At 39.6% G+C, this 13,480-nt stretch overlaps 1 protein-coding gene across 1 annotated transcript in view; it reads left to right on the forward strand.

The window, feature by feature from the left end:
• The window catches only part of PTDSS1 (phosphatidylserine synthase 1), a 42,028-nt gene that overhangs the window by 2,186 nt on the left and 26,362 nt on the right, over positions 1-13,480 (forward strand). Inside the window, exons 2-4 of the mRNA XM_032222657.1 lie at positions 2,025-2,116; positions 10,187-10,231; positions 11,921-12,045. Coding sequence (XP_032078548.1) covers positions 2,025-2,116; positions 10,187-10,231; positions 11,921-12,045 — 262 coding nt within the window. The remainder of the gene's footprint in view (positions 1-2,024; positions 2,117-10,186; positions 10,232-11,920; positions 12,046-13,480) is intronic.

Consider the following 13,480-nt stretch of genomic DNA (forward strand, 5'->3'; position numbering starts at 1 on the left):
GCACCGCCTTCTAGAGTTGAACATGACTTGACAGGGGAAACCTTTTCCTTATAAAAATTTTAATTTATGAATACTGTCATATTGCCCTTACAATTTTACAAATTCTTATGTAAAAATACCTTCCATGCTAGCATGAATTGTATATAATTGATAATTTACACAATTATGCATGTGTGTTTACAGATGGGCATGCATTGTAGATTGTTGCATTTGTACAAATTTCCACTGATGTATTGTGATGTACATATCAAAAAATGCACATCCTCTATGCATGTCATTTATGCTAAATCCTTTAGTGTATTGTACTAAAGTGACTACAAGTGGTAAATCTTTATATATGAATTGGAAGAAACTAAATCGCAGTGTTCTGCTTTATTTCTATAGAAAATAGAAATGCTAACTATACAAAATAGAGCTGTTAAATATGGTAATAATACAAACAAATATCCAAAAATAATTAACAAAAGATGCAAAGTCAAATTCCATGTGCTGAAGTGCTGATTCTTACAATAGTGTGATCAATCTTTTGGATAAGTAAATACATATAATCCAATATGTAAGAAAAAGTTACTTTTAAATGTACAGAATTGTACATATGAAGTCTCTTATATCTAGAGCAAGGTTCCCAAACTTGGCAACTTTAAGACTTGTGGACTTCAACTCCCTCTCTGCTGGCTGGAGAATTCTGGGAGTTGAAGTCTACAAGTCTTAAAGTTGCCAAGTTTGGGAACCACTGATCTAGAGAAAGATTCATCTAGTATACAGGAGATGGATTTTTGGATTTTTCCGCCATTGGCCTTAAGGAATATGAGTTCCATTTGCCTCAACCATAATGCATCAACTCAAGAACACTCTACTCCTAATTCTAGCTTGTGTATCCTAATTATTTCATTGGTTTTTTTCCTCATTTAAATATTGTTGCTTACTCTTACACATACTCTGGCATAGAATTACTTAAATTAATTATTCCAGCTTTCACTGATTTCTACTAGCATAATGATTCAGTTACCAGAATGCAGTCATTGCATCGTTGATAATTACATGGTAGAAATCTTTCATACCTTTGAACTGAGGCAGAAAGAAACAGCATCCTTTTATCTACAATGAAAAAATTTGTCACAGACATCTATATTAAACTAACTTTTTATTTAGTAGAAAGCTTCAATTTTTATTTGTCTGAAATAAGAGAAGGGTAATATAAAGAACTTTTTTAAACAAGGTTGGTGGATCATGTTGTTTTTCAGATTGGATACTACAATCAATATCTTTATTTTGGTCGGCAATTCTTTACTTCTCTACATATTAATTAAGTAGCAAGTATGGGCGTCCCAAAGGTGATTTTTCAAAAGGCAATTAAACTTTGTTGGTTTGCCTTTTCACTTGAACTTTTGTAGGAAAAACACAAGGGATTTCACGGGATAGAATTTAAATGTCTGAACAGAGCTTCCAAAGAATCAAGGTTGGGAAATATATCTCTATTAAACTATTCTCCAAACTCAATCTAAGTAATTCCCAAGTTCCAGTGTAATCCTTAAAAGAAGGCCAATTGCTTTTTGAAAAGCACCTTTATAGCAATAGCAATAGCAGTTAGACTTATATATCGCTTCATAGGGCTTTCAGCCCTCTCTAAGCGGTTTACAGAGTCAGCATATCGCCCTCACAGTCTGGGTCCTCATTTCACCCACCTCGGAAGGATGGAAGGCTGAGTCAACCTTGAGCCGGTGAGATTAGAACCACTGAACTGCAGATAACAGTCAGCTGAAGTGGCCTGCAGTATTGCACCCTAACCACTGCGCCACCTCAGCTCTTTAGGACAACTGTGAACTGCATGATTAAGCATTTCTATACATATTTTAACAAGTATGGTCAATTTTGAGGAACCAGAAAAATATGTATATATTGATTGTATGGATTAGCTTTTGTTTCTTATACAAAAAGACAAAACAAGTTATTGGGCTTGAAGATAATTTAAACGAATAACAGTGTTTTAATTGTATGTTTTACTTTGTCTTTTTTTTTTAAAGAGATGATTCAACCCCTGAAGATAACATTTGGAAAGGCATCCTCTGTGTGGTATTTTTCTTTCTAATCATCAGTGTTCTAGCTTTTCCCAATGGTAAGTACCATCACTGTATGTGACTTTCAAGAATATTGATTTACTGTATTTTTATAATGATATTATGTGTACTGAATTTAACATTGTTCTTTTAAGAATTACACTGAACTGAAGGTTTATATAAGATTTTCATTTCCAGACTCCAGAATAGAATAGACACAGACATGCACACACATTAACAGAGTTGAAAAAAAGAGTGGAATCCCTTAATCAAAGGATATTAAATATTGAATTCAGCATGTATACTTAAAGGAAATCTTGTTAAAATCTATGGCAACTACTGCAAGAAAAGATTTTAGAATTCCAGTTATTTATTCTTCAGTGTTTCACTTTCTATATATGCTAAATTATTAAAATAGGTAGCAGACTTCTTGCCTATATTGAAAATTCTAAGGATTAAGCAATTGTCACGTTACATACAAGTATATGTAGTGCTTTTGAACTGTGGCAGTTTTTTGGTTATTATTGAGACTTAAGCTAACTTCCTAATACTGTAATCTTGGAAAGACAGATTGATTTTACAAGTATTTACTTGGGCATGAATCTTACTATTTCAAAGGAATTAAATTTAAAATGTTTTTTATATTTTATTTTACTTTTTAAATTATACAGTAATTTAATTGACCAATTAAATTCCCAAAGAAAGGCTGTTTTCTTCTTGGGAGGTTAATATTTTTTGGCTTTTACTTATCAATAAACAGAAATCCTATTCAGGTATTCTCCCGAATGAATTGTGCTAAAATACAGGATGGAGGCATGCATACCAATTGCCTTCCACCCTGGGTAGAAGCACTGTTTGTCCACATTGTTGTTGTTGTTGTTGTTGTTGTTTATTAGGACTCCGGGCGGCTCACAATAAACAGGGAAAGGGAAATAAATAAGACAATACAAAGAATTTAAAAATGCACAACATTCACAATTGAGGCAGGGCTGGATATTTCAACAGCCCCCAGCCTGTCGGAACAGCCAGGACTTGGTAGCTTTACGGAAGGCTGGGAAGGTAGTAAGGGTCCGGATCTCCACGGGGAGCTCATTCCAGAGGGCCGGCGCAGCAGCAGAGAAGGCTCTCCCCGGGGGGTTGCCAGCCGACATTGGCTGGCCGATGGAACCTGGAGAAGGCCAAGCCTGTGAGATCGAATCGGTCTTTGGGAGGTAATTGGCAGGAGGCGGTCTCTCAGGTACCCAGGTCCAATGCCATGCAGGGCTTTATAAGTAACGACTAGCACCTTGAAGCATGTCCGGAGACCAATGGGTAGCCAGTGCAGCTCGCGGAGGATAGGTGTAACGTGGGTGTACCTGGGTGCACCCACAATCGCTTTCGCGGCTGCATTCTGGACTAGCTGAAGTCTTCGAACACTTTTCAAGGGCAGCCCCATGTAGAGCGCGTTACAGTAATCCAGTCTTGAGGTGACGAGGGCGTGAGTGACTATCTGAAGTGCCTCCCGGTCCAGGTAGGGTCGCAATTGGTGCACCAGGCGAACCTGGGCAAAGACCCCCCTGGTCACAGCCGACAAATGGTGATCTAAAGTCAGCTGTGGGTCCAGGAGGACTCCCAAATTGCGAATCCTCTCTGAGGGGCGTATAATTTCACCCCCCAGCCTGAGAGATGGAATAGTTTGCCAATCATTGGGAGGGAGCATCAATAGCCATTCAGTCTTGTTGGGATTGAGTGCAAGCTTGTTCGTTCCCATCCAGACCCTAACACCCTCCAGGCACTGGCACATCACTTCTACCGCTTCACTGAGTTGGCATGGGGCGGACAGATACAATTGTGTATCGTCCGCGTATTGATGGTATTTAATCCCGTGCCGCCATATGATCTCACCCAGCGGCTTCATGTAGATGTTAAATAGGAGGGGGGACAGGACCGAGCCCTGAGGCACCCCATAATTTAGGGGCCTAGGGGTCGACCTCTGCCCCCCAACCAACACCGACTGCGACCTGTCCGAGAGGTAGGAGGAGAACCACCGAAGAACGGTGCCTCCCACTCCCACTTCCCGCAACCGTCGCAGAAGGATACCATGGTCGATGGTATCGAAGGCTGCTGAGAGGTCAAGGAGCACCAGGATAGAGGACTGACCCCTTTCCCTGGCTCGCCAGAGATCATCAATCAGCGCGACCAAAGCAGTTTCTGTGCTGTAACCAGGCCTGAAACCGGACTGAAAGGGATCCAGATAATATGCTTGAATGCCCATATGACTTTATGTGATTGGAGACTTGACCCTAATTGTAGCCTTTACATGTTTGGGACAGTGCCTTAAAATAATTTAGCGTATGTAGAGAGTGTTTTGTGGTCATGAGCTCAGATTTGGAAGGAACATACAATCAATAAATCTTGTTTAACTTGCTATTCAGCATTTTAAAATTCCAATCCTTCTTTGACTCACAAATATGATCTCATTGTGTTTAGTATGGGACTGGGTAGCTTTTCAGCCATTATTATCTATGGTGGATGGTTATTGTTCTTTCCCCCCAAAAAAACCCAGTTTATATTTTTTTTCTGACTAAAAGCTATAGCTGTTTGTTCTTAGGAAGGGACTGAATTCCAGATGATGTTTCCCGTGAAAGATGTGGTTGCTGTTAAGTGCCCTTGTTCCAATTCCTCTGAAATTGTCTGGGTTCCCCCTTGCTATGATAGTTGGTACTTTACTGATTCTTGGCTATGGTAATTAAGTTACCAAACTCATACCACTTTATAATGCCTTGGTAAGGCGGGCCATACTTGTAATACTGCATTCAGTTTTGGTCGCCACGATGTAAAAAAGATGTGGAGATTCTAGAAAGAGTGCAGAGCAACAAAGATGATTAGGGCACTGGAGGCTAAAATATATGAAAAACTGTTGCAGGAACTGGGTATGTCTAGTTTAATGAAAAGAAGGGTTAGGGGAGACATGATAGCAGTGTTCCAATATCTCAGGGATTGCCACAAAGGAGAGGGAGTCAAACTATTCTCCAAGGCACCTGAGGGTAGAAGAAGCAATGGGTGGAAACTAATCAAGGAGAGAAGCAACTTAGAACTGAGGAGAAATTTCCTGACAGTTAGAACAATTAATCAGTGGAGGCAGCTTGCCTCCAGAAGTTGTGAATGCCCCAACACTGGAAGTCTTTAAGAAGATGTTGGATAGCCATTTGTCTGAAATGGTATAGGGTTTCCTGCCTAGGCAGGAGGTTGGACTAGAAGTCCTCCAAGGTCCCTTCCAACTCTGCTATTGTATTGTATTGTATAGTTGCAGCATAAGCACTTTGCAATACTTCCTCGGGATAGAGCTGTGGTTTATAGAAGCATTAGCTGTTATTCAAATTATAAGTCATTAAATCATGTCTAGTTGGAATTGTACACTATTTTTTTTACAGGAGACCTCTGAAGTATATGTTGCAAAACCAGATGCCTGATTATGGCAGGCATAAATAAAAGTAAAGAAAAGACACTAAAGCTAAGTAGGTGTGTTCTTTCAGCAGTTCAGGGTATTTGTAGGTCAAGAACTCTTTCAAAATTTAAATTAATCTACTTTGAGCCATATAATCGAGATTTATGTCTGATCTTGGTGATATGTCTAAAAGGTATTGATTTCAGTTCTGCAGCCAAGTGGAATAGTTTTCCATATAAATTCAGCCTATGTGCCTGCTATTTGATAGCCTGCCGGATATCTGATGTCCAGTTTATTGAGAGTTTACCTGGTCCATTTGACTCTCTTGCCCTTCAATCAATAGCACCAATCTCTTGGTTTTTCTTTTCCCATCACTGGAACAAAGCAAATTAAGGAGAAATAAAAATGACATGAAAATAGACATCTCAACCCAAGGGAACAAGTAATAATTAAATTAACTTGGCATGACATTGCTGTTTCCTTTACTGTGCAATCCTATGTTTTCTCACAGTTTATCCCCAATGTGTCTAAAAGGTTTGTTTGTTCATTAAGTAAATTATGTTAAGGATTTCAATCCTCAGCTAATATACAATGCTATGATCACATCAAAAGGCTCTCTGGGTCCTGCTGAGAGTTATAGCTGAATAATTTGCAAAGAACTGCCCTCATTGTTTTTGCTTTGTAGTGGTTTGTTCTTTCTCCCTAGTTTTTAGCAGGTTCTAATCTGCTTAGAAAGTGCAGTTTTAGAGCTTGGGTAACACTCTAACTTTGTAACTAGCATCAGGAAAACTCAGAATCACACCTGCCATATTATAGAAGCTCGCTGGATGACTTTGGGCCAATTTCACTCAGCCCAACCTATGTCTATATCCGTGATGGCGAATGTATGGCACACGTACATTCTAAAAGGTATTGATTTCAGGTGGCACACAGAGCCCCCTCTGTAGGCACATGCGCCACTGCCAGCTGCTTTTCTGGTTTCCAGCGCATGCATGCACCGGCCAGCTGCTCTTTGGATTTCCGGTGCTCCAGCACAAAGACCACCTAGCCAGCGCACATATGATGCTGGAAACCCAAAGACCTACCAGAGTAGGAATAGAAAATATATGCCCTACAGATGTCACATAAATTTTATTTCTGATATTCCTTAGCTTTGATCATGTGGACTAAATGTACAAGTAATAGCTGAGTTTTAAAGAATTAGTAGACTGGTCAAGTTATAGCCTTGATACAGCAACGTCAAAATCTGACCATTGTTTAAAAAAAATATCACTTTGACAAGCACATGAGTGAATGACTGCGGCAAAAGTAAAATATGGCACAGCCTTTTTTATCCTAGCATTTTCCAAATGGATTGGTATATATATACATACATACATACATACATACATACATACACACACACACACACACACACACACACACACACACACACACACACACACACACACACACACACACACACACACACACACATATATATATATATATATATATATATATATATATGTAAATATATTTTCTCCGGTGCACTGCTTGGAGTGTCCAAACAAGGGTTAAATTCTATCCCACTGCCCAAGGACTGGATTGAAAATCTTTGGCCACGCCCTCTGGCTCCTTCCATACTCAGTTTTTTCAATTCAGTCCAAAGCCCATCGGACGTATTTAACAGCCTTAGCTGACAAAAGTTCAATCACTATTTTCCTTAGCTTAGATTTTTATTGTTTTACCTTCCTTTTTTCCCCCAGTTAGCTAGCCTTCCTTACTGTAACTTCGTTTGCCTTGCCCTGAGAAGCCGGATTTGCTCCGGCCGGAGCGGCGCGCTTCTTAGCCTCCCGGGCAGCTCGTCACGTCATTTATCCCGAAGATCAATTCCTACTTTCACAGGGCCCAGGAGCTTGTTCTCCCAAACTTTTGCCCAAGGCCCTCACATCCTAGAGAACGCCGTTGGCATACCCTTGACGTGCGGAGAGCATTGAAGCAGTACATCAAGCATACATCCTCTTTCCGACGCTCGGAGGCCTTATTTGTATCATTTCAACCGGCTGCCATGGGCCGGAAGGTTTCATCTTCCATCATCAGTCGCTGGCTCAAGGCTTGTATTTCCCTCGCCTATGAACACCAGGGTAGGTCTACACCTCCCAGACTGACAGCGCACTCGACCCGAAGCGCAGCGACTAACACGGCCTGGCTACCGAGGCCTCGATTGAGGAGATCTGCAAAGCTGCGACCTGGACAACGCCATCCTTATTTGTTAGGCACTACAAACTGGACAAATACGCCTCTGCTAATGCTGCCTTCGGAAGACGTGTCTTGCTGAGTGTGGTTTCTGCCGAATCTTGATGTGGATTGTGGACCTCATTGGAGGCACCCGCCCTAGTGACATTTTGTTTGTTAGGTTCCTTGCTTGGACACTCCAAGCAGTGCACCAGAGAATGGCCATTGGCTTACCTGAAGGGTCGTTCTCGGTGCACTGCAGGAGTGTCCAACCCCACCCTGGGGTATTATTTCCAGGATGTCCTGCTTTTCTGTGTGAGGATGCTTTGCCTGACGGACATCCGTCTCAGATGGACCATGCCTTCAATGAAAAAACTGAGTATGGAAGGAGCCAGAGGGTATGGCCAAAGATTTTCAATCCAATCCTTGGGCAGTGGGACAGAATTTAACCCTTGCTTGGACACTCCTGCAGTACATCGAGAACGACCCTTCAGGTAAGCCAATGGTCATTTCGTATGAAACATACAGAGATATATAGTAGATATATATTTAGGTGCTCACATATATATGTAGAATTTTTTTACTTTATGTCTTACCTCAACCAATGCATATGGACTTCAGTATAGTTATGGAATTTTCATTAGTAAGGTTTTTTTTAATGGTTTAGCCTAAGTGTGTTACTATAATTATCTTTTCTGCATTTCAGTCTTCTCCAATGAATATTCACTTCTTTGCAGATAATTACCTCATTTGTGGAAGAGAATGAGATCTAAGTTGTTAATAATAATTCTGAAGCTCCAAAAGTCTTGGATTTAGTGACCATAATAAGTCTGAGAGGCCTTTGACAAGTTCAAAGAACATGCTTAGCAATCTTGGAATGTTTTTAATGACTCTAGTAAGAATCTTATAAGCTATTAAGGTTTTCCCTAATTTCAAACTAAGGGCTTGTCCAGCTGCTTTAATATGCTTTAATAATAATTTCGTCCCATCCTTGAGTCATGAGGAAGGAGTATCACAGTAAATTGTGTTGCTGCCACTGTCTTTATTAATTCTTAGGAATAGGCTGGGCACTATTATTATCCATAAAGTTTTAGTGCATGACACTGAAAGCAATTGGTGGTAAGTATTCCCAGTGTTAACTGGATGCAGAATCCCCCCTCCCCCCAAAAAAATTTCTATCTATGAAATACAGTGAGCTGATGCTGAGAAACTACCCATTTGTTTACTTACTTCCTGTTGGAATATCAAATTCCCAGTCTTCTGGAAGACATGAAAGTTTGAGTGATAAAGAGTTCTCAGAGATGAAGACCAAGGTCAAATATTAAGTCATTCAAAATCAGCATGGGTTTCTGCTAAGAGTCAATAGAAACGTCTTTAAGGGAAATGTACCACATTAAGGAATAAGGCAGATATACCAATTTCTCATCCCATAATTGAAACCATCTGTGTATTTGTCTAGATGTTTGGAAATCCAGAAAGATTTGGAGCCCTGAGCTTCCTAACTTCAGATTTGAGGGTTTCTCCCTATAAAACTGTTCCTGGTTATCTTGGCTGCTATTTCCCCTCTCCTATGCTTGATATATTTGCTCCTGCTGCTTTATCAAAAGAAAAAATAGGGAGGGGGGAGAAATGGCAGCTGATTGAAAACACTAAATATGGTGGGATTTTACTGTCCAACTTCTGTGCAACCAAGACGAAATGGTAATAGGAATACAGTGACCAGAAATTGAGTAAGATAGGAAAGCAGTGATCCCATAGCAATTGTTTGGCCAGATGTAGGTGAATAGATATATTGTCCATGGCTCTTATCATCTGTAGATTCCTCTCCTAGGCGTCTTAGATTGTTGCCATGGAATCTTGGAGACAACTAGAGATTTGTCTGGGTATCTCCATTGTTGAGGTGGGGGGCATTTCTTATTCTCCTCTTATGGTTTGTTCTTAGGATCCTTATTACTATGATTTTTATATTTATAACTGTTATTTTTAATATTTTCTGTGTTATGTATTGTGTATGAGCCGAGGTGGCGCAGTGGTTAAATGCAGCACTGCAGGCTACTGCTAGATCAGCAGTTCAGCGGTTCAAATCTCACCGGCTCAGGGTTGACTCAGCCTTCCATCCTTCCGAGGTGGGTAAAATGAGGACCCGGATTGTTGGGGGCAATATGCTGACTCTCTGTAAACCGCTTAGAGAGGGCTGAAAGCCCTATGAAGCAGTATATAAGTCTACTGCTATTGCTATCATCAAGAGTCATCTTTGGTGAGATGGGCAGCTATATAAAAATGATCAAAAACCTTAGAGTAACTCAGCAATGGGCTAAAAATGAGATTGAAGTGATGTCATGAGCATACATCTCCACCAAATGGATAGTAAGGTATCTTTGCACCAAGGCAATCAAGCTGTGAGGATAAGCCTTCATGTTCAGATATATTATTTCAATGCTTAACTGTCAGATCATTTTCAGTAATCACACTTTTCTTTTTATAGGCCCTTTCACCCGTCCACACCCTGCAATATGGCGCATGGTATTTGGTAAGTCATTTTCAATTGTTACAGATCTCTGGGTATCTTCTTTCAACAATCCATTTTGTAGTAGAATATATTTTATGCTCTCCATGTTACTGCAGAGATACAGTATGTTATAATATTCAGATATTGTGAGAAAGTTTTTCTTTTTTAAAATCTTAAGGTTCTTAAGAAAAGAAATCACCAATGTGTGAGTTGGGTGGCTATATAAATTTGTTTAATAAATAAATAAAACCAATTAGAATTTTTGGAATAAGCTTTAGAATAATTCATCACATAATTCAACTTGCAGGGTCAAACTGTGATGGTACTTACCATACAGAATGTCCATTGAATATTTTTTATAGATTACAATAATAATTTATTTGTACTCAGTTGTTCTAAACAGTCACTGAATGGCATGCAATATAATCACTGATTATAACATAACATAATTTCTTAAAGTCTAAATGTAAAAAATGTTTAAAAGCGGTTCACAATAGACCCAATCTTTAAAATACAAACTCAGCTCCAAGAGTAGCAAGGATTGAGAACAATGGAGATTAATGTATACATTGATGTTACTTTATTATAATTGGTCTTTTTAAATTAAGATCCTTCTTAAACATTATTGGCTATTAGGTCTTTCAATTTTGTTAAATTCAAATTCAGAAGGAGTCACAAACCTTTAAGCATCACTATGTGTGAGCATGTTGGATTTCTTAAAAAGTAACATTGGACAGGAAATAATAAGAGAATGGACACGCTACCAGATTAGTGTTGGCAGAGGAAGGCTTTTATTTATTGCCACTTCAGTGAGAATTTTGCAATGGACATTGGAAAATAGGACTTGACCTGCTGAGTGTCAAGTTCCTTTTGAAAGAACATAATCTTCCGGCAAATGAAACCGCTACAGCTGGATTAATAGCTCTTGAGTTCTTTCTTTCCAAATGTTTGCCTTTCTATTTGTATCTGATCCTTCTCACCTTGTCTAGTTTCTCCTTGGTGAATAGTTGGGTAGCAACCTAGCAGGATTGCCATGTGATTGAGGACTATGAGTGAGCTATACAAATAATCAGAGTAGTACTCATACTTCTTTTCCTTATGTAACTTTTATTGCTTTATCAATGTATAAAATACAGATACAAATAAAAAATAGGAGTAATGGTTAAATTGATTGTTCTATTCAAAGAGAAGAATATATATATGTTTTTTTATTTGGATATCACTTCTGGATGTTATGCTTGTGATAAATATATATATGAAACTTTGACTTTGATTTTGCCGATTAGATAGATCTGTTGTTATAGAAATGGCTAATTATTTACTAATATGTAAAACTAAAAAGTAAAAGTGTTAATGTTATCTTATACTGTGCCAAAAAGAGTCAGAAGTCAATGCCTTTTTCTTTCTTCCCTTGTACCGCCTATTTCTTTCCCTCTTTCTTTTTCTTCTCTTAGTACTCATGCTTCTGTTTGTTTTGCTAAGCTCCATTTTCTTTCTTATTTTCTTTTCACATTGCGCATAGATTGAAAAGAAAATCTGTGACCTTGAGAGCTGGTATAAAAACACAGAAGTTTAATTTGGAAGCCTTAAGACAATAAAATATATTTATCTTTTTTTTTCTTTGATGGACTTTGCTTGTGTATGCTTGCCTAGTACTTCTGCATGTGGTACATTAAATAGCCATTCACCAAAAGTATTATTGTCTTTTAGGTTTGAGTGTACTTTATTTTCTGTTTCTGGTATTCCTGCTCTTCCTTAACTTTGAACAAGTGAAGTCAGTGATGTACTGGTTGGATCCCAACCTTCGATATGCGACAAGAGAAGCAGACATTATGGTGGGTACACTGATAGTGTGTAATGAACATTTTGGTGTCTTGATCTTCGTAGTAACATGTGAGTTTAGCAGCAGTAGACAAACATGACCCAGCAGTTTGAAGTTGCTACTAAAAAGACAAATACTATTTTGGGATAATTAACAAGAACACGGAGTCCCAATTACAGAAAGTAATTATTCTACACTGCTCTGCCCTGGTGAAACTCCATTGGAAGCATTCAAACAGCACAGTCCCAAATTGGATCGCACTCAGAGGAGGGCTAAGTGCAAAGGCTTATGAGGAGTGGTTAGGTTTTGTGTTCGTTTAGTTTACAGAACAAAAAGACTAAAGAAGAGAAATGATAGTAGTCTTGAAATATCTGAATTGTTGTTGCACAGAAGAAGGAATTATTCTTAATTTTCCCAAAGGGCAGCCAGAACCCATGAATTAAAACTACAAGGAAGCAAGATCAGGCTAGAATTATGAGGAACTTCCTGAGCTGTCAAGCCTCATCTAAAGTGGTGAATTCTCTTCAAACAGAAGTTGTGTGATCATTCGCAAGAGTGGATCTTGTACTCAGCAGGTCTTTGGAAAGAATACTTTCCAGTTCTGAACAGGGCAGCATTATCCATCCAGGACCAAAGATGGAAAGTCTCCTAGCCTTGTCAGGGTTGACTTGCAACTTAATCTTATCTAAGAATAAGAATAATTATTTTTGGTCGAGACTCTAGTTCAGTGATGCGAACCTTTTTGGCACCAAGTGCCGAAAAGCTTGCATGAAACATTGTGCATGTACGCACGCTTGTCAGGGCAGCACTCCGGAAGCTTCCGGGTTCTAGCGCAAGTGCGTGACTGCGCTCACTTGTTTTCAGCACTGCCACACATGTGCACCCGACAATCAGCTGGCCGGCATGCATGCGCATACTGGTTTTTGACACTGCTGCATGCTTGAAGGACAGCTAATCATTGCGCGCACATGCGCACCAGAACCTCAGAAGACAAACAGGCAAGGCTGAGCGTGCCGGGTGACATGGCTTTGCGTGCCACTTTGGGCACACGTGCCATAGGTTCACCATCACGGCTCTAGTTTATCTTGGTGTGAATTTCATTAGTCATAGCCAGAATTATTTACATCAATCCTCACACTTTTTCTTTTAAACTCATGTGTCTATTTTGTGAGCAAATGTTAATATTATATAAAGAGGCAACTTAGTCAGTTTTGTCTAATAGTTCTTGATGTTATCCTAATACAGTGATGGCGAACCTATGACACGCGTGTCAGTGCTGACACGCGTAGCCATTTGGGGTGACACGCACAGGATTTCATGCGATTCATCCTCGGCTCCTGCACGGCCGCCGAGGATGAAAGAATCTGTGCTGGAGGAACGGGGGGGGGGACGTGTGATCTCCCCCGCCCACACTCACTTACTGTATCGCCGCCGCCCCTTTCTGAGCG

This window comes from Thamnophis elegans, chromosome 8, assembly GCF_009769535.1.
Source record: "Thamnophis elegans isolate rThaEle1 chromosome 8, rThaEle1.pri, whole genome shotgun sequence".
In the NCBI taxonomy this organism is placed as follows: Eukaryota; Metazoa; Chordata; class Lepidosauria; order Squamata; family Colubridae; genus Thamnophis; species Thamnophis elegans.